Below are 19,972 nucleotides of genomic sequence, written 5' to 3'. Positions count from 1 at the left end.
GGGACGGGCCACTCGCCGAGGAAGGCGTACGGCGCCTCGTTCTGCAAATTGCCAATAGGTATCGCTCCGCCCTGGTTGAGAGTCATGCTTGGCGTGAACGGCTGCGGCTGCCAGTGGTGCGAGGGCAAGCTCTCGACATTGGCCATCCCCAGGGGTGCGCCGCCCTCAGCCTGCTCGGAATGGATCTGAGGCAGCGTCACAGTGGCCGTTGACGCACCGTCCCTCGGAAGTCCTGACGCGGCCTCTTGCCATTGGATCGCCCAGTCCACGAGGTGTCGTTCCTGTGCGGCAGCTGGGTACTGTCGTTGATCGTGCGCCATCGCCTCTGTCGGGTACTGGCTTGATCCATGCTGCTGCAGGATAAATCGCGCCGCTTCCAGTCCCAGCGCGATCGGGTCGTAAGGAGGCGGGGAAATGGAGGGGTGGTCGTGCTGCGAGGCGGCAGCGTTCTCAACGTCGTCGGCTTGGCCTTGAGCCAGAGTGCTCACGGGTTCGGCTAGCTGCTGGTCGTGCGACGACTGAACACCGGCTTTCCCTACTGCATCCCCCTCCACCACCAGTGAGGACGTATCCGCACGAGTCGTCGGCGTCGGCGACAGAGTCGGATCAGGGCCCGGGCGCAGGCCAGGTGCCTCAACCCGCTGCAACGTGGAGGGTTCATGAAGAATCCCCGCTTGTTGCTGAAGGCGTCGCAAGGCTGCTCGCTCTCGTCTTCCCGGCCTCGCCTTCCGACGAGGAGGCAGGTCGCCCGATGTGGGACGGGACACCTCGCCTGTTCCGTTGGACCCCGACAACGGCAGTACGACATTTGTTGCTCCCGACCGTGCTTCGACCGTGACATGACTTGGCATCGGGACAGTGGCCTGGTTTTGCTGCTGGGTGGCCGTTTCCTGGGCAAGACCTGCCTCCCGTTGGAAGCGTAGAAATGCTCGCTCGCGCCGACCTGGTCTCGCTTTCCTTAGTCGAGGCGGCAAATTGGGCGTGAAGGGGGGAAAAGCTTGCTCTGGCCCGAAGCATCCCTGCTGAGTCGGTGCGGCGGACGTGTCGCGGAGGGTGGTAGTGTCGCCGGCCACAGCGGGTGGCATGGGGACGTGGCATTCATGCAGGTCAGTTTTTAGGCTAGTCATGGGACTCGACTAACAACTGAAGTTAGATATCCGCAAATGAAAGCTCGCAACACGGAGACATCGCGCTCACCGTCACAATGGCGTTCGTTGGCGTCGCGGTCTGGTCAGTGGTAAGTCCATGTGCCACCGTCGCTTCAACGACTCTAGATTGATCGATAACGTGTTTGGTGGCATAGTTGCCCAATTGTACTGGATCTATTCTCGCCTGCTCGCCGAAGACGAGCACTTTGGTGGAAGACATGACGATTGTGAGCGATGGTGAAGTGGACGTAGAGGTGGGCGTTGAAGTCGGTGCGTGAAGAGGGCGACGCGGGAGTCGTTCTCTCTTATCACTGATCAAGGATCGCATCGGTCCGACGGTTGCCGCAAATGCAACTTACCTTGTTCCCGCTTTGGTGCAATTGCTACGCATCACACACTATCCCCAAAGGTATTTCTCAGGTGATCCTCTGTGCCATCTAGCTGTGACTCACTTCATTGGATTCTAGCCCGCCACAGCGCTGCCTCGAGGAGGGGGTGGTGGTTCTGACTGCTGGATTTGGGGGTGTCGGTGTGGTTCGTGTGGCGCGGGGTGTCTAGGGCCTGGGAAGTTCGAGCTATATGTTTATCCTGGCGATGCCTGTACCCTGGCGCTCTTTTTCCTGCTTTCTCGAGTCTCTTGCTATGTCCTTAGTCCTTCTACCGAGGATACATACCCACATTGCAATCCTCCGTGCCTTATGCAAGTTGGTCACGACACCCGCCACTAGAAAGCGACTGGTCTCGGTGCAGTGGCACAGTCGTCAGTAGTTGGCCCACTGCGTCCACGGCGGTTACCTTGGCCAGGTCGAATTTACTGAGGACGGTCGCGAGTGGAGGCGGTGGTGTATACCACAATCTCTCAGGGATCTCGAACGCTAGGGTCTATACGACTGGCCAAACAGCAGCATGGAGTGCACCAGTTCTACTTTATCGTCTCTTGAGCCACGTCTGGCATCTATTCGATAAGGAACCTCTAATCCGACAGTCTCGTGAGCCATGTTAGCTTTGGCTTAACCATTCTAATCCCATTCTCTACAAGGAACGTCAGTTCGACTGTACATGACGCTAAGGTAGGAAACGTCGACAGAGAATGTTGGATTAAACCGTTTGAAGCCGGAGTCATCGCTGCAGGTTGGAACGATTACTAAACCTGCTCGTTCGCTTGCAGTATATGCCTCTTCGAGATGAATTTGATCGGGGCCAGGTAAGGCTGATATTAATATATTCAAGCACGGCGGTCTGTATTCCGCATTGTGGCGCGTTGACCTGCGGTGGCTGTCACAAAGCATGCACTCTTAAATGGTTGCAGTTGCATTGGACGAGCATCGCACTTCGATTTGTCGTCTCTTGCGGCAAAATCACCAAGTCCATGCAGTTCTCATCGCCCATGTTCTCTTCTGAATGGCTATAATGTACGTGCCTTTGTGTATTGAGTTCCGCTGCAATCATGTCTGCCAGAGCGGGTATGTGGTATTTGCCTTTGACTCGGAGACGAGCATGACGAATATTCCGAACGAGACTCTGGGCAGCGCTCGAAGATATGAACATATATGAACGTTTACACATGAGCTCGAGGAAGAGCTCGAACGCAAGGGCAGTGCGCACAGAGCCACAGCTCAGAACCGCAGAACGAGGAGCAATCGTGGCCAATTGACGTCCGCCGGAAACAAGCGGAACGTGCGAAGCCACACTCGCCAGCGCTGTCAACACGTCGGACTACGACACACTGTTTTCCTACTGCTCGCTCTCAGTCGTACACTCATGAACACTGAAGCTTGTTGTTTTATGTTTTACTCTGCTGGTTACTGCGCTATTCATGCAGAAGCCCGTCTCCCGCGACAAGCAAGGCAGTTGCTACACGAACGGAGTCCTGGTCGACGTCGTTGTAACCTCTCCGATAAGTAATAGGGACATCCAGTAGCAAATCCTATGCAAGCGGTCTTGGCACCACAAACATCAAGGGCAGGGGGCTGGAAATCGTTCTCGATACGAACGCCATGTTACATCAAGGCGCGACACACTTCAAAGAAAAGAACCGAAATCCAGACAACCCCCCCCCCCCTTCTCTCCCACACGCAAATGTTCGTTCTCCTCTCAGAGACTCTTCTGGTTTCAATTTGAGTCTGTCATGAAGGACTGGCGGAAGTTAGATGAGTGTGGAACGAAGAGGAGATACGTGGTCGCGAAGATACGAGCGCCCCGGCGCTCGGGTGCGCGGTGCGCACCGGGCGACGCGTTGCTCATAGACACAGTTATGCGGGTGCGGACGAATTCGTTTCGTCCGCGAACACAGTGGGGCTTACTATCGCGCGGCGCGGGTGATTTTTTGCGCTTTAGTCCGACGCTTCTGAATCTCAAAGGGACTGGCGTCAGCATCGGCCGGTAACCCCGCGCAAAATTGAAGCCACGCGAAACCAGACGTCGACAGCAGCTCGCGCGTCCGCCGGGGTGTCATAACGGGTCGACCACGGGAGCAGGTCCCCGAGCGTGGAGTAAGGACGTGTTCAGATTCCGATCTCTTGCATGGCCCTAGGCTTCTGGGGTTTCTTTCTGGGACACGGCACACGGGATGCTCGCCTGCAAGGGTGGTTGGTGAGTGCGTCTCCGATGCATCGTATTGGGCGGACTGTAGTACGTGCCGCCTTTCCAGGCGTGTGCAATAGGAGGCCGGTGACACCTGTATGGGGGAGGTCAGAGCTGATATTCTCGGGCCAGCATCACCCGGACTTACCCGCTGTAGGGATCCGTAGACGGACTAACCTTTTGCCTCCTTCCAGGTTTTCCGGCCGTTACTTAAGATTCTCAAGCAGTAGGGTATATAAGTAGGACTACGTCTCACATGTACCCTCAGTTGTTCTCTTTTGCTCTTTGCAATAGACTTGGTCTGGTGTATTGCCTAGTGTGATCATCGTACTTAAGTCTCGAACGACTCTCGTAGAGGACTCTCCGTTGAGTAACCTTTACACCCGCGCGGCGATGATATGTAATAGGCCTCGCTCGAACAGCGTCCGAGCTGTCCAGGAGCTGCCTACATGACTGGTATCACTTGGCGCGGCTCCTGAGCTGAGGATCGAATTGGCTTATATCCGCGGGCACGATACGGGACGTAGGTATCGATATCTGTGCTGGGAATTGTAGGAGTCCCCGCTCACGGACGCGCGGACGAATCGTCCACCCTAGCTGTCGCTAGTCCCGAGATTCCTGGTTCCCAGTGCCTTACTTCGTAACGCGGACGCTCTGTTCATGCCTGTGCGTAATTGTAGAATACAATTATGATGGCTATCCGCCTGAGTTAGACCGACCGTTGACCGAAAGCTTGTGTCCGACACGTCAGCGACTTTCTCGCGATCTTTCCAGTCCCGAGACCCTACTCGCCAATGCTGCGTACACAACCTACCAAGATCCCCCCCAGCTTCGATCCACACTCCTAGGTTCATTCAGACCAAATGCATTATTTCAGAGTTCAAGAACAAATGTGAATGTTGGAAATTTCTGCTGAGGCGATCGCCGCATGTAACGTGCCATCGCAGAATATCTTGCACCATGCTCGCTTACAGACCAGAGTTGTCTAGCCAAGTTAACCTTGAATTGCATCGAGGGACGGTGTAGTTCATGTCATTGTTATCGACCGCGACAGTGGCGGGTCGCTTTCGTGGCAACGCCGAAACTCTATTTGCGGTAGGCCAACACTAATTTGGGCAGGGCCGCGGTGGCTGCTGGCCACCGTGACTCGGCTTTCTCATCGATGTATTCACGCAGCCTGCGGCTTACTGTCAATACAGTCGTCGAGCGCACGGCTCGAAAGAACGACAATTGTATCGTTCGGCACGCGCTCCAGCGATATGGCAGCTCGACGAAGATCTGGACTTTTGGCGAACGTGCCCGATAATTGCACGACAACATCGACGACTGTCAGCTCACGCACTAGTCCTGGAACGTTGATCCCTCCTGCGGGAAAACACAGGAACAACTCTTCTGTAGCAGTGGAATATCTGGCCTCGGAAGTTGGAATGCAAGTTTTCGTTTTTTTCTTATGGCGGCGCGCGACGACGGATGATACGGTCATGCCAGTGGAGCAAGCTAGGCTCGCGCATCCTACGCAATCGTAGATATTCAGTCGACAAATCAGGATCGTAGGAAGGACTCGTCGTGGGCGCGATAACCCTGCCCTCCTCCTCGCATGCACTCCACGGATCTGCTCCGCCAGAGTTTTCGATTCTGTGGTGCTGTCCCTGAGCCCGCTGACAACGGCCAGTGAGCCTCCGTATTTGCTAGCTGGAAGGCGTGCATAGGCTGACTGGAGCTAAGAGGGCTCGGGAAGCCTTCTTTGAGTCGTCCTGGTGGTGTCAATCTATCGGGACTGTTGCCTCGAACAACGATGCGTCCTCGACGTGCACGCGACTAAAGGAGCTTCAGTCATGGGTTGCTTAATCACAATCTATGAAGATACCTGACAGGACACCGATATATTTTGGCACTCGCTAACTGGCCCGGCCTGGAGGTCTACTGCGCTGATCTGTAGTCCGTTTTAGCGGTACCTCAGAATCCAGGCAGCCTACCTTGACTTCATCTCGCTGTGGCAAATCAACGGTGACGACTGCAAGTGTTCAACACCGGTCGAGCGCGGATATTACCTGGCAACTCACCCACCAGCATTCCTCGTTGAAGCACACCGCTTACCGAAATCTAACCGTAACGTTGCAAGCTTACTATCCGACGCTCTCCCGGCGCAGGTACCAGCTGTTGACACAAGAAGAGGCGATGGCAGTCGTCGAGAGGAATTCAACAAGGACGGTGGCGCGAACCTGGCTGGTTCATCTGCTTTCGGTCGTTGCCGGATAATATGCCTCGTGTTTCTTTGGGCGTCTATCAGCCCCTGGGACGCCATTGGCGCCCATTATGTGCAACTCAATTTACTGGTACCTCAAGGCTTCAAGACGCGCAGAGGAGCGAGAAAAAAAGTCAAAATAAAAAATAGCGTGGCCAAGAGGTGCATTTTAACTTTACATCAACGTTATTCGTACAATATCCGTCTGAGACCACTTGAGACCGTCCGAGAAGACAGCAAACCTATCGCTCATCGTTTATCTGTTCAACGCTCGACCCCTCCACCGTGTTGGCCCGTGTTGCCGTCGCCCGTCTCAGTTTCCGCTGAGGTGGAGGTGCAGCATGTTCTGCGGCGGCACCTCAGAGATGGGCTCGAGGAGCTCGGGGAAATGAGTCCAGAGCGGCGTCAGCGGAGGCCGGTCGCTGTCCTCGGGGTTGGCCTCCTTAGCCTTTGCGCGCAAGATCGCGTGGTACTCGAGGCATCGAAGCAGCGCCAGATACCGGTGGGCCTGCCGCTGGTCAAGATACCAAGAGGGCGTCGAGCCAACAAGGGCAACGCGCTTCCTCTCGCGTCTGACAGGGATCGCCATTGTTACCCCGTCCGTCTCATCGTCCCCAGCGGGTACAGTGGCCGATTTGTATCCGCAACATGTGGTGTATAGGATCTCCTCGCCAGCCCGCGCCAGCCGCTCGCACGAGGAACAGGGACTATGGCCAGCGTTGAGACCGGCTGTCCGCGGCGTGGGCGCGGATGTTGACGTCGCTGTCGCGGGCGAAATCGGTGAGGTAAGAGAATTAGGCTCCCCCGCGTCCGCTGCAGGATAGTATCGCGCCTCCCATTGACTGTCCAAATCGTCGCTGAAAGGATCGAACCGTGTTGGATAGGGAAGACGCGACAAGGGGCGGCCTTGGTGCGCTCGCGCCAACCTCAATCGCGTGGGGCAGTTCGGGGGACAGGGTCCCGGACAGTCAACAAAGGGATATATCGCCTGCGAAAGCGGGAGACTATGTGGCTCGAGCGCCGCGGGGAACTGGACCAGCTCGTGGGCATACGGAGCTCCGGTCTGCTGGGGAGGGAAGGCTCGCGCTTGTTCAAGCATAGTGCCCATAGGCGTTTCGTATGGTGCTCGCGTCATCATTCCAGGTGCCTGATGTGTCGCAGGGACGGGCCACTCGCTGGGGAAGGCGTACGGCGCCTCGTACTCGTCGTTCTGCAAATTGCCAATAGGTACCGCTCCGCCCTGGTTGAGAGTCATGCTTGGCGTGAACGGCTGCGGCTGCCAGTGATGCGAGGGCAAGCTCCCGACATTGGCCATCCCCAGGGGTGCGCCGCCCTCAGCCTGCTCGGACTGGATCTGAGGCAGCGTCACAATGGCCGTTGAAGCACCGTCCCTCGGAAGTCCTGACGCGGCCTCTTGCCATTGGAGCGCCCAGTCCACGAGGTGTCGTTCCTGTGGTTGATCGTGCGCCATCGCCTCTGTCGGGTACTGGCTTGATCCATGCTGCTGCAGGATAAATCGCGCCGCTTCCAGTCCCAGCGCGATCGGGTCGTAAGGAGGCGGGGAAATGGAGGGGTGGTCGTGCTGCGAGGCGGCAGCCTTCTGAACGTCGTCGGCTTGGCCTTGAGCCAGAGTGCTCGCGAGTTCGGCAAGCTGCTGGTCGGGGGACGACTGAACACCGTCTTTCCCTACCACATCCCCCTCCACCACCAGTGAAGACGTATCCGCAGGAGTCGTCGGCGTCGGCGACAGAGTCGGATCAGGGCCGGTGCGCAGGCCAGGTGCCTCAACCTGCTGCAACGTGGAGGGTTCCTGAAGAATCCCCGCTTGTTGCTGAAGGCGTCGCAAGGCTCGCTCCCGTCTTCCCGGCCTCGCCTTCCGACGAGGAGCCAGGTCGCCCGGTGTACGGGACACTTCGTCTGTTCCATTGGACCCCGGCAACGGCAGCACGACATTTGTTGCTCCCATCCCTGCTTCGACAGTGCCATGACCTGCTATAGGGTCAGTCGCCTGGTTTTGCTGCTGTGCGGCGGTTTCCTGGAGAACACCTGCCTCCCGTTGGAGGCGTAGAAATGCTCGCTCGCGCCGACCTGGTCTCGCTTTCCTTAGTCGAGGCGGCAAATTGGGCCTGAAGGGAGGGAAAGCTTGCTCTGGCCCGAAGCATCCCTGCTGAGTCGGTGCGGCGGACGTGTCGCGGAGGGTGGTAGTGTCGCCGGCCACAGCGGGTGGCATGGGGATGTGACATTCATGCAGGTCAGGAGTTATGCGAGACATGGGACTCGACTAACAACTGAAGTTAGATATCCGCGTATGAAAACTCGCAACACCTGGACATAGCGCTCACCGTTACATTGCCGTTCGTTGGCGTCGCGGTCTGGTCAGTGGTAAGCCCATGTGCCACCGTCGCTTCAACTTCTCTCGATTGATCGATAACGTGTTTGGTGGCATAGTGGCCCAATTGTACTGGATTTATTCTCGCCTGCTCGCCGAAGACGAATACTTTGGTGGAAGACATGACGATTGTGAGCGATGGTGAAGTGAATGTCGAGGTGAGTCGGCGAGTGAGTAGGGTGCGACGGGAGTCGCTCCTCTTATCACTGATCAAGGGTCAAGGGTCGCATCGGTCCGACGGTTGCCGCAAATGCAACTTCTCTTATTCCCGCTTTGGTGCAATTGCTACGCATCTCTCTATATCCCTGAAGGTATTACTCAGGCGATCCTCTGTGCCATCTAGCTGTGACTCACTTCCCTGGATTCTAGGCCGCCACAGCGCTGCCTCGAGGAGGGGGTGGTGGTTCTGAACGCTGGATTTGGTGATGTCGGTGTGGTTCGTGTGGCGCGGGGTGTCTAGGGCCTGGGAAGTTCGAGCTATATGTTTATCCTGGCGATGCTTGTGCCCTGGCGCTCTTTTTCCTTCTGCTTTCTCGAGTACCTTGCTATATCTCTAATCTTTCTACCGAGGATACATACCCGCATTGCAATCCTCCGTGCCTTATGCGAATCGTTGGAAGTCACGACACTCGCCACTAGAAAGCCACTAGTCTCGGTGCAGTGGCGCAGTCCTCAGTAGTTGGTCCACTGTGTCCACGACGGTTACGTTTGGAAGCACGAATTTACTTGAAACTGAGGACGATCGCGACTGGAGGCGGTGGTGTACTCTGGTGTTTACCCTATACGACTGGCCAAATAGCAGCATGGAGTGCACCAGTTCTATTTTATCGTCTCTTGAGCCACGTCCGGCACGTGTTCGATATGGAACCTGTGATCCGACAGTATCCTGAGCCATGTTGGCTTTGGCTTAACCATTCTCAATCCCACTATCTAGGAGGAACGTCAATTCGACTGGACATGAGCCTAAGGTAGGAAACGTCAATAGAGAATGTTGGGGTAGACCGTTTGAAGCCGGAGTCATCGCTGCAGGTTGGAACGATTACTGCATCTGCTCGTTCGGTTGCAGTATATGCCTCTTCGATATAAATTTCATTGTGGCCAGGTAATGATGATATTGATATATTCAAGCACGTCGGTCTGTATTCCGCATTGCGGCGCGTTGACGTGCGATGTCTGTCACAAAGCATGCACGTGCATGCACTCTTAAATGGTTGCAGTTGCATTGGACGAGCACCGGACTTCGATGTGTCGGCGCTTGCGACGAAATCACCAAGTCCACGCAGTTCCTACCTCCCATGTTCTCTTCTTTGAATGGTTAGAATGTACGTGGCCTTTATGCGTTGAGTTTCGCTGCAATCATGACTGCCAGAGAGGGTATGTGGTATTTTCCTTTGACTCGGAGACGAGCATGACCTATGTCAGATGATCCCGAGCGAGACACTATGCAGCGCCCGGAGATATGAACGTATATGAACGTTTACGCATGAGCTCGAGGAAGAGCTCGAACGCAAGGGCAGTGCGCACAGAGCCACAGCTCAGAACCGCAGAAGAGGAGAATCGTGGCCAATTGACGTTCGCCGGAAACAAGCGGAACGTGCGAAGCCACACTCGCCTGCGCTCTCGACGCGTCGGACTACGACGCACTGTTTTCCTACTGCTCGCTCTCAGTCGTACACCTATCAGCACTGAAGCTCGTTGTTTATGTCTTGCTCTGTTGGGATTACATGGATAACCACACTATTCATGCAGGAGCCCGTCTCCCGCGACAAGGGAGGCAGTTGCTGCACGAACGGAGTCTTGGTCGGCGTTGATGTAACCTCTCCGATAAGTAACAGGGACATCCGGTAGCAACTGCTATGCAAGCGGTCTTGCCACGACAGGCATCAACGGCACGGGGGCTGGAAATCGTTCTCGCTACGAATGCGATGTTACATCAAGGCGCGACACACTTCAAACGAAGAATCGGAATCCAGTTAATTCCCCCCTTCTCTCCAAGCCCTGATTCAGCATGCAAATGCTTGTCCTCCTCTCAGATTCTTCTGGTTCAATTTGCGACTGTTATGAAGGACTGGTGGAAGTTAAATGAGTGCGGGACGAAGAGGAGGGCGGATATACGTGCCTGTACGGCGACCCGGACAAGGGAATCTCAGGCGGGTTCTATCCTGGTACATTGTCGTAGTCAAAGTCCACAGTAACCTTTGACGATACTGATGTTTCTCTTGAAGGTGATTCACCCCATGACCGATGTATGTCATGCAAGGGGATGATCTGGAGGGGAGAGCCTTGTCAGATCAAACAGATCATCCTCTGAGTGTGCAGACTCAATGGTGGTCGTTCTAGTCGCGGTCGCGCCTAGAGCTGCCGTGGATCCTTCGCAAGGGTTGGCGTCGCCGTTGAGGTTGGTTCATTCGAATGATTCCTCGGAAGGCGTCTGTTAACCAAAATTCAGTAATCCATATGCAAGTTTAGTCATGTCAGTGTACTCACTGAATTCAATTCTGTATTCTTGCACTCCTTTACGTCTGCTAGGGGTGAAACCGACGTTTCCGGGTTCGTCTTCGCTTTGTCGAGTTGAAATCTCCTGGGTCCTGTTTGCAACTCTGGCGCTGGAGGCTTGTTGTCGGAGCGATGGCCAATGTGACATGGACCCTCGTAGTTCTCCTCTTCCCTGTCGCTCTTCCTCAAAGTGCGAAAGCCAGGGGTGCGATCACCGGGACTAGGGCGGCCATCCTGCTTTGCGGGAAGCTTCTCGGTGCCTTCCTAAGGAGGAGGGGACGCGCCTCGGGCGTATCCTGTATGAGGCGGTAGGATATCCCCTTTCGTGGGCTCGCCATCGCCGGTAGCTCAGCTGCCATGCGGCCACGCCTTCTGACTTACCATCGACTAATCTCGCTGAGCTTCGGTAGGAATTGAATGAAATCCGAGTCTTGATCATACGTTCAAGTTCGCGGACGAACTACTGTTTGTAAGTCGCGCGAGCCACGCACAGGTGACGCAGTACTAGTCGGGGTGATGATAGGCGCCGCGTGCCCGGAGCTGTCGCTGAGTAGTATTAGTAGTGCTCTCTACATGACTTGGACATTTTGAGCGGAAGATACGAGGTGTATATAGTGTGCTACCTTAGCCTCTAGGCGTCGCCGTTTCGGTCAGTCGCACGTACGCACATGTGGCGCCTCGGTGGCACCAGATGGACAACGTCACCCATAAACGCGTAGCGTCACGCGAATGTGACGTATTCAAGTTCATGTTGCCACGAACTCCGTTGTGCTAAAACCGACTTACGCTTTTGCGGGAAAGAGCAATATGGACGTTCTTATCGAGGCTGTGAACGATGTTGACTTCGAAAAGGGCTACGACAAGCAGGCACACAAAGACATATACAGTGCGTCACCTAGTTCGAAGCCAGGACTTCGCTGATCATACCAGCGGGTGTAGGCTACGTAACTGAGAACATCCTTAAGACCGTGGATGAGAACGAATGCCCGCCTGTCCTCCTGCTGGTCTATGCAGTGCAAAATATAATATTCCCCGAGCTCATACGGACCCAGATACCGTCGCTGCTGGATCTGTTAGCGCAGATTGAGATGGTCCGCAAACGAGCGGTGAAGACGGCACGCGATGCGCTCGAATGGAATAAACTCTATGCGAAAGCCGCGGACGCAGAGGTACTGTTGCTGTCCGAGAAGGAACGCGCCATATGTGAACGGATAGCTGGAAGGGTCGAAGAGGAAAAGACCCGGAAGATATACACAGAAATAACATCCAGACTGTGTGAGCTTGTAAGTGGCACGTTCTTGTCTTACAGAGGTCCGTGAATGCTCTAGCTTGTCTTCAACGCAGCATATACATTCACTATGGACCGGAGACGAAGAGAAGCTGGCCGAGTACATGCGAGAGTACTTTCCGAAGCTCACTAAGCAGAAGTCAAATCAGCTCTTCCATTCCGACTTGAACGAAGTGGAACAACTGCTACTGCACGATGTCGGCAGACGCTGCGCTTCCTTCCTACGCGATGCTGCGGACTGGGAGAAAGGTTTGGAAGATGAGTGGGTCGCTAGGGGGTAAGCCTGCTTCTTATATCGGAGTCTTTCGATGCAAACACGCCGCGTACAGTTACCCGAGGGAAGAGCTGTATGCGGATGAGGACTTCCTACAGGAGCATCGAGTCGGATTCGCAGAGAGGTTTCCGGAGCCTGTGCATGTGGATAATCTAGTCCTCCTGATTGCGAGGTATGCGAGGGATACGGTGGGAGGGATGGTGCATGATCTGGAAGCCATATTTCGTTAGCTGTGAACGAGGGCCCAATCCAAATGCTTTTCTAATACTGAATAGCGACACCTTTACTATGGCAAGGTGGCCGAGCGGTCTAAGGCGCTAGTTTCAGGACTAGCCACTTTGAGTGGCAGCAGCTTACTAGTCCGAAAGGGCGTGAGTTCGAATCTCACCCTTGTCATCAACTTTTGCTTGCTTTGCACTTGTTTTACTGCACAGCGCGATCGCAAGACGTAGGAAATAGAGATTTCACTATCTAGGTTCCTCCAATGATGCTATGGGAGTGAACGGTCTGACGACGTATCTTCGAGAGAACCGTCCCGGGGTGTCAAGAACGATCACTTCTCCCCTGAAGGGACCACTTAACATCGTCGTAGACGGCTGGTCGTGAGTTTTCTATCCAGCGCGCGAGTCTTGCTGATGTAGTGCCCGGTCACGTTAGATTTATCTATGAACTCTACAATTCGTCCGGTCTCCGTTGGGTTTACGGAGGGGAATACGAGGAGTTCGGAAAGCTCGTTCAGGATGCAGCAGAGGCATGGCTGAAGATCGGGGTACAACTTTTCTTCGTATTCGACGGTGAGTACGTGACCTTTGCATCCTGGATATGCGTTGCAATATAGCGTATCTGCAGGTCCATACCCAAGTCTAAAGTTCTCGACGCTGACTGGACGGGTGAACGAGAATGTGATCCAGCCGTCCTTACTTTTCTTCCGAACATCTGCGGTTTCGCGATCTACTCCTAGATTTCTGCACGAATCACGCATGCTACCTCCGCTTTGCTATGATGCGTGTGTTCTGGCCCTGCAAGAGCTTTCGCGGTCGAACGATGCTTTGCAAGTCCACTTCGCGGACGAAGAGGGGGATCCCTACGCTGTTGAGTTAGCTGGGCGGATCGGAGCCTACGTCCTCGGTAACGACTCTGACTTTGTCGTCCTCAATTCTGAAGGGTACCTCGGGTACATACCGATGAGCGAGGTAGTATGGAGCGCCACTTCGTCGGAACAGGATGACACCCGTGACGAGGATACCGGCGACTTCCAGGTCGTCGTGAATAAGAAAGGGAAGAAAAAGGCCAGGGGTGATGCGAAGAGCAGTGTCGGGCTCGTGCCACCCGAGGAGGCCACTGACCTAACCGTCTCGCTGCCCGTGTACAGCCCCGCAGCACTAGCGAACCACCTACAGATCCCCGCCACCCTTCTACCACTATTAGGCGCACTGGTCGGGAATGACTACAATAGATCGTCGTCAACGGTTGTGAACAAAAGGGATATCCGCTCTTTGTTCTTCGACAGGCGCCTCACTGCATCTGGGCGTATCACCCACGTCGCCACCACCCTGCAATCCATCTTGTCCGCGGCATCGTCGCACAAGCGAAAACAAAAGCACCAGGTGAACAGCGTCATGGATCTCATTGGCAGGACCGTTTCGGCTCTCTTATTAAGGGGCCCTGGTGCACTATCTACCGGGGAACAAGAAGAAGTCGTAGAGAAGATCGTGGAGACTACCCTGCAATATGCTATCCCGAGGTACGAAGGTACTCGGCCTGGCAAGGAAGGTCTCTGGCCAAGTGATGTGTGTGCATTGCACGAACCCACCGCCTGCCCTACCTGGGAAATGATGAGCCGTTCTCTTCCTGGGTTACAGATGGATGGCTCAGAGGATGAGGCAGTTAGGGTCACCGCCTTGTATCTTAATGCTTATAGGGAAGGAGACCTGTCGCCTAGGGCGCTGGATCCCGTCAGTACGGGCTCATCTTGGCCCAGGATATTCCTCGAGAATCCTGATCTCGAGAACACGGCAAGATCCATCGGGAGGCCTATACGTGAATGGTGCTACGCGTTACTAGACCAGGGTGTCGGGCTGCCGATGCGGTCAGGAAGTGATCAGGAACATGATGATGAGCGTGAAAATGACGACGAGGACGAGTTAATTGATGTGGTAGAGGAGTACTCGGATGAAGAAGACCCCTTATCTCCGCTACAAGATGCTCTTCGGAAACTCGATCCGTCTGCGGACGGATCGGCAGCCAGGTTGTCTGCTTCCTCGCAGAAGAAAGAAAGTCGCAGCCAACCCAAGGTTGTAACTGAATATGTTCGAAGGGGTACCCGGCTCGCAGCAGAGGATGTCACTGTACCATCTCTATCCTCCCTTTTAGGGGGTATGCCGGATGCGAAGGCCACAGGGCCCGTGCAATTGCTTCCAGAAGAGATGCGCTTCACCCTATTGTTGCATGCCTTGTTGTCCGACACTCCGTTGGTACGAGACCTCGAGCGGGACTTTCTCGTTCCAGTGCTTTCCGTGCGCTGGGTAATTCGCCGGATGCACGCCCGAGCTGTCGAGAACGGGAACGGTCGAGACAGACTCAAAGAGATGTGGACCAAGAGGGAGGCCGAGGCATTCCTTGCCAATTTCCGCTCATCGCCGTCCTCCTCGGATCAAAACGCAACCAAGTCAGGGGATGCCGGCGATCCTGCGATAGAGGACAGGAGTATTCAATTGACCGCACAAATTTCCGCTGCAATGGAGGCGGTCATGCTGCTGTCGCAGACATTGCTCCTGGGCCGTCGGGTGCCGAGTCCCGTACGGCGTTTTTCGGGACGTAAGTTCCATGCCTTGCTCCAGACGCATGGAAGAATGCCCACTGCGGACGTCTGGGAAGCATGTGTGGATGGTCTAGACGAATGTTTTACAGATGAAAAGGTGAAGAAACCAAACCGAAGTCGGAAGTCAAAGGACACAGGACGATCCGGAGACGCTGGATCCGTTCCGAGGCAAGCTGCTGCTGCTGTCTCGCCATCTGCAAGAAGCAGCTTCTTCAACTTACTGGCAGACATTGGCGCTGAATGAAAACGTTGGATGCGTTCATCTGTACTGTTCGAGCTGGGCTCGGAATGGAGACATTTTTTGCTGCGATGGGCCTCGAGCGGCGACTACACCTTGCTGAGGTTTGCATGCAGCGCGATGTTGACTGATTAGGTATGCTGAGCGGACACGCACCTAGCACGATAGTTCGTGACCTTTCGGGATATAACAGCTCATAGTGTTGTCATGCGGCAGAGATGATTCTATGAAAGGGGATTTCCGTGCATGACTTGGCTGTCCTAGGACATGGCTTGCAGTGCCGGTGACCATACGCTGGACAACGTAATGTTGGTGGGATCGTGAGCTCAGAGAGCACTGACTATAAGCTCGAACTTCCATAGGCCGTGCTAGTGCATATGAGCTGTATGCCCTGCGCCAAATTTGTTCGTACAGGTAAGGCTGTGCGTGAGTGTTCGAATCGAGGCTATATATACAGGGATCAAACGTTCAGTATGGGTTCTCGTCCGGGCTGTGCGTGGCGGCGCCGTACAGCTTCACAGCAGTGGTAAGTGCGGACGTCACGTAGCTATACCGACCGAAGGGCCTGTAAGAGTCTTAGCATGCTATGCCTGACGGACATATATATATATATTGGTTCGAAATTGTGCTAGGAAGACCACACCCACCGGTTGCGCCATCAGCCTTTCCTTCCACACTTTGCCATGTCCCACAAGCAGCAAGGATCAGCACGAAAATTATCCCCAGATACCGTGACATATCGTTTGGATGGAGAGATGGTTTATGTGCCACCAGCCTCTGATCACCAGGCATGTCTTATGTTGTTTCGTGAAGAGTGCCACTGATATATTTGCCTCACCCTCAGGGAGCTGTCGCCATCGCAGTCCAACAATTCCCGGATAAGCTTGGAACCATAGACCACGGGAATATCTCCTTCTGCATCAACTCAGTGCTACACCACGAGACGAGGAAGGTCCGAATATCCCCCATGTCATGGTCCACGGTGATCTCGACCTTGGCGCGCTACGAAATCATCGATATCGTCGTCCAGCCCAAAGTGACCGTGGAAGCCCCCACAGAAGCCCCTCCGCAATATGCGAGCGAGGAGGACGAAGTGTCGGATACCAAGAATGGGACATATCTGGAACAGTCTACATCAAAACAACGATCGACTTCTCCAACCCCTTCGCAGAGTAGTAATCATTCAGATAAAACAATGCGAAAGGGTTGGATAGAAAGACTGCGGTCGTAGTGGGTGATAGAGGAAGACTGCTCGCAGTCGTTGATATGGGAAGATTGCATTCGTAGCAGACAACATTATACCCACATTCCTAGAGCGCATGCCCGTCTTGAATTGGCACCATCCACAAACTCGGCTTGAGTCGGACCATTCTGTATGATTTTGTATCTTCCCCGATAATCCGTACTTAGTTCGATATTGCAGCGCAATCACGAACTACATACCTTACACCAGCAGGCATCTTGACGTCAAATGTGGTAGACCATATTTATTCTATCATAAAAAGTCAGGCCTGGGCTGTGGGTCTTTGTATCTGAATGCCCAAGAAGGCACTGTGAGGCAGGGATACTCGAGATGTTGTAACCCGGAATGCGAGCATCGACCGGAGACAGCTCATCTCTATACCGGTCTCAGAGCCACAGTGCGCACATGATCAATCCCCGTTGCCACGAATGATGGTCGCGCGTGACTGGGGTTAAAAAGAAACGAACTCGGATAAGGGGCCCGTTCGTCCGACGGACTGACTTTTCAGCGTCATGCACTAGTAGCAGTATTTGCCCTATCGCATGTAATTTGACTCACCAGTCATCGCCCCAAACCTCCGAAAAATGTCATGCCGCCCGCCCCCCCCCCCCCAGAGAATGCAGAGGGGATGCCGGACGTCGGCGGTGTGCAGCCGCCGATCAATCGTCCGGTCTACTCTAAAGGACTCAGGCCCTGGATGGCCGCCCGCGCTTATCGGCGGAGCCGGGCCACTGATTTCCGCCTGCGCAAACGATGGGCATGAAAACGACGTACATGTCTGGTTGGGCAGAAAACTTTCGTCGTCTTGGACAACCAAAGCAAGTAAAGCCAGCAAAATAAGTCGTCAGCATGCTAGATATTGGCGTTCTGATGACGGCTGATGCTCACCATACATTCCATGTACGCCTGTCGTGTACGCGTCGCCGACCAGAGAAATCATTCTTCCCCCCTAGCTGCGAGGCTGGAGTATCTAGTATTGGCGTAGCCCGCTTGGGAGAAAGGATCCCGGAGCTCTACGCGCACTCGGAGTCTTAGCCTTGGAGAAGAAGGCTACCGCTAGCGAAGAGTCAACAGCACCGACTAGCCTGAGAATGAGCTGCGTAGGGCATACGGGAATGAGGCAATTTGCACTACAACTGAAGCATGTGAGAAAAGGCGAATGGCAGAGGAAGATGCGAATGATCTCGTCAACCGTGCCAGCGGCGAGCAACTGTGACGGACGACAGGAACTAAGCAGAATGTCAGCAATCTAACAGAACCTCCCTAGGTGTCCTTAATGGCGCCAATTGGCAGATCCATAGTATCTCCCAAGCGCCCACTGCTCGAGGATAGCCTGTCAAATCGTTCCAAGTAAACAGAATATCACAGATAAAATTTGTATGAATGGAAGTAAGCTCATGAGTCTGTTTTGCCTCCGGTCCATTTCTCCGATCATATGAAGCACGCTGTCAGAATTGCAGAGACAAAGTACCGACCCTACTGCTTTCAGGTGATTCATCACCTCCTTCCGAGAGATCTCAATGCCCGCCCAAAAATGACCACTGGAGGGGACATTCCGTGGGGATTCCAATGAAGAGGAACCCAACAATGAGGTAGAGTATCACAAAAGTTGACGCTGAAGGGTAGGAATCCACATGCTTAGTGTTTTGCAGTGACGACGGATTACGCACGCTATTCTAGGTCATGCCTACCTGGAAACAGACTAGCACGCAGGAGAATTCGACTCCCGAGATACCCGGAAGCGAATACCTACGTCAAGTGGGCCAACAGTCGATGGAATGATACCATACATGCCGAGGCATTGCTGCGGTGCCCAGGAATGGCTTGCGTGATAGGACTGCCTTTATCCTAGCATCATGGTCCGTATGAATACAGTCAACGCCAGGCTTACGCAGCAACGGGGTTCTTACCTCGTGGATTTACACGTTCCATACACGCAGCAAAGCTTGTACCCTATCCAGCGGAACGAAGCATAGTGTCGCTAGCTCTCAGCCGCAGTCGAAAATCATAGCATATATTGATAACGGGAATAGCCCGCGTGTTGTGGTACATCAAGGATTATCAATTTGGGCAGGTCCCACTGTCCCAGAAGCGAGTAACAAGAACGGCGTGCTGGGTTTGTAAATCAGCGAAAGCACTAGTGCGCCGCAAACATTCCTTGCTTCAAGTGAATGCGCCTGTGGTAGAGAATGATGTCAAAACCATCAGATCTTTTCAAAATCCATGCTCCTTGGACTTACCTAGCTAAGCGTAAGGAATCGAGAAAATATTCCCATAGAAGTCAAGTGGTATAACGACACTTCGACAGTCGTCCAAGGCCATCGTGGATATTTCCCGGAAATTGATGAAGAACGGCACTGGTCTTTGATTGTCGTCTGCCAGAGCTGTCGATCGAAAGAGAGTAGGCGTAGGTGGGGGCCAGAGTTTTCTTTTGTGACTAACACATACTTCCCGGAGTAAGAATCTCCCACGAGACGAAGGACGCTGCTGTAACGGTTCAAGGGAAGGCCTGGGAGGTTGGTGGTACAACCGGTATCCGAGGGGAAGGAAAGAGGGTATCCTGGTGAGGAGTGGACATCTTGCACCGGGTAATAGGTAACATAGGAACGTCCGCTTTGACCACCTTCATCTACGATGTCGTCCACCTCCTCACCCTCGTTGCTGCTGCCGATGGAAAGGAATGAGAAGGCGGCTCCGTACATAGGATTCATTGCCGCATGCCATATACTTGCATTGTCCCTATTCGTAGATTTCTTCGGGAGAGATAACTCTTCATGGTCGCAACCTAACGAATCCCCATAAGGCAGGCAGCGTCGATGCCAGTAGTAGACGAAGCAGGAACTCTCGTCATTCATGAGAATGTAGACGTCGCCAAGATACGTTTGGAGAATTGCACGGTGAGTGACCATTTTCAGTGACTGCCAGCGTCATGATTATTTCTGTCCCGTTCCCCATGTTGGTTGAGGTGATGCGAAGCGTGTCCGTACTGATTGTCTCGATCGTGATCAAAACATCCTCGGAGATTGCAACGTCCTGACACTCAGGCTGGAGGCGGCGCCAAACCACTTTCAACGTCGGATCAACCAACGATGTGTAGTCGCTGCACAGAACGGAGACTATGCTGGAGATTGTAGCATAGATAAATGTTGACTCCAGTGTAAGTATCGGCCGGCTCTTACCACTGATCGAAGTCTGATGAGGATCTCATGACCACAACCATAGTATGTTTCCCCTCCTGCTCGTATGC

The 19,972-nt window shown here is 54.1% G+C and overlaps 6 protein-coding genes and 1 non-coding gene across 7 annotated transcripts; 5 read left to right on the top strand and 2 right to left on the bottom strand.

Moving 5' to 3' along the window:
• Positions 1-12: 12 nt before the first annotated feature.
• GLOTRDRAFT_129336 (uncharacterized protein) lies at positions 13-1,368 on the bottom strand (the record flags this gene model as incomplete). The annotated part of the gene is made up of 2 exons (XM_007868022.1): positions 13-1,136; positions 1,198-1,368. Coding segments are annotated over 2 exons (1,295 nt in total), but the record flags the coding sequence as incomplete, so codon positions are not given.
• A 4,921-nt stretch (positions 1,369-6,289) lies between these two features.
• On the bottom strand, positions 6,290-8,489 carry GLOTRDRAFT_138753 (uncharacterized protein; the record flags this gene model as incomplete). Its single annotated transcript, XM_007868021.1, has 2 exons — positions 6,290-8,257; positions 8,319-8,489. The coding sequence occupies 2 exons, from the start codon at positions 8,487-8,489 to the stop codon at positions 6,290-6,292; spliced, it is 2,139 nt and encodes a 712-aa protein (XP_007866212.1).
• Positions 8,490-10,288: 1,799 nt separating this feature from the next.
• GLOTRDRAFT_111105 (uncharacterized protein) lies at positions 10,289-10,758 on the top strand (the record flags this gene model as incomplete). Its single annotated transcript, XM_007868020.1, has 2 exons — positions 10,289-10,530; positions 10,591-10,758. Coding segments are annotated over 2 exons (284 nt in total), but the record flags the coding sequence as incomplete, so codon positions are not given.
• Positions 10,759-11,892: 1,134 nt separating this feature from the next.
• Positions 11,893-12,430, top strand: GLOTRDRAFT_42353 (uncharacterized protein; the record flags this gene model as incomplete). The annotated part of the gene is made up of 2 exons (XM_007867944.1): positions 11,893-12,144; positions 12,173-12,430. Coding segments are annotated over 2 exons (510 nt in total), but the record flags the coding sequence as incomplete, so codon positions are not given.
• A 283-nt stretch (positions 12,431-12,713) lies between these two features.
• Positions 12,714-12,819, top strand: GLOTRDRAFT_t82. Its single transcript has one exon. It is a non-coding gene; the product is annotated as a tRNA-Leu (tRNA).
• Positions 12,820-12,856: 37 nt separating this feature from the next.
• GLOTRDRAFT_76344 (uncharacterized protein) lies at positions 12,857-15,718 on the top strand. Its single transcript, XM_007868019.1, has 3 exons — positions 12,857-13,025; positions 13,081-13,217; positions 13,273-15,718. The coding sequence occupies exons 1-3, from the start codon at positions 12,916-12,918 to the stop codon at positions 15,486-15,488; spliced, it is 2,463 nt and encodes an 820-aa protein (XP_007866210.1). The 5' UTR covers positions 12,857-12,915; the 3' UTR covers positions 15,489-15,718.
• A 409-nt stretch (positions 15,719-16,127) lies between these two features.
• GLOTRDRAFT_111103 (uncharacterized protein) lies at positions 16,128-16,927 on the top strand. Its single transcript, XM_007868018.1, has 2 exons — positions 16,128-16,270; positions 16,327-16,927. Exons 1-2 carry the CDS (start codon positions 16,166-16,168, stop codon positions 16,711-16,713), a joined length of 492 nt encoding a protein of 163 aa, XP_007866209.1. The 5' UTR covers positions 16,128-16,165; the 3' UTR covers positions 16,714-16,927.
• Positions 16,928-19,972: the final 3,045 nt, after the last annotated feature.

This window comes from Gloeophyllum trabeum, assembly GCF_000344685.1.
Source record: "Gloeophyllum trabeum ATCC 11539 unplaced genomic scaffold GLOTRscaffold_00007, whole genome shotgun sequence".
In the NCBI taxonomy this organism is placed as follows: Eukaryota; Fungi; Basidiomycota; class Agaricomycetes; order Gloeophyllales; family Gloeophyllaceae; genus Gloeophyllum; species Gloeophyllum trabeum.
The sequence above is the reverse complement of the archived record's forward strand: the minus strand, read 5'-3'. Positions and strand labels throughout refer to the sequence as shown.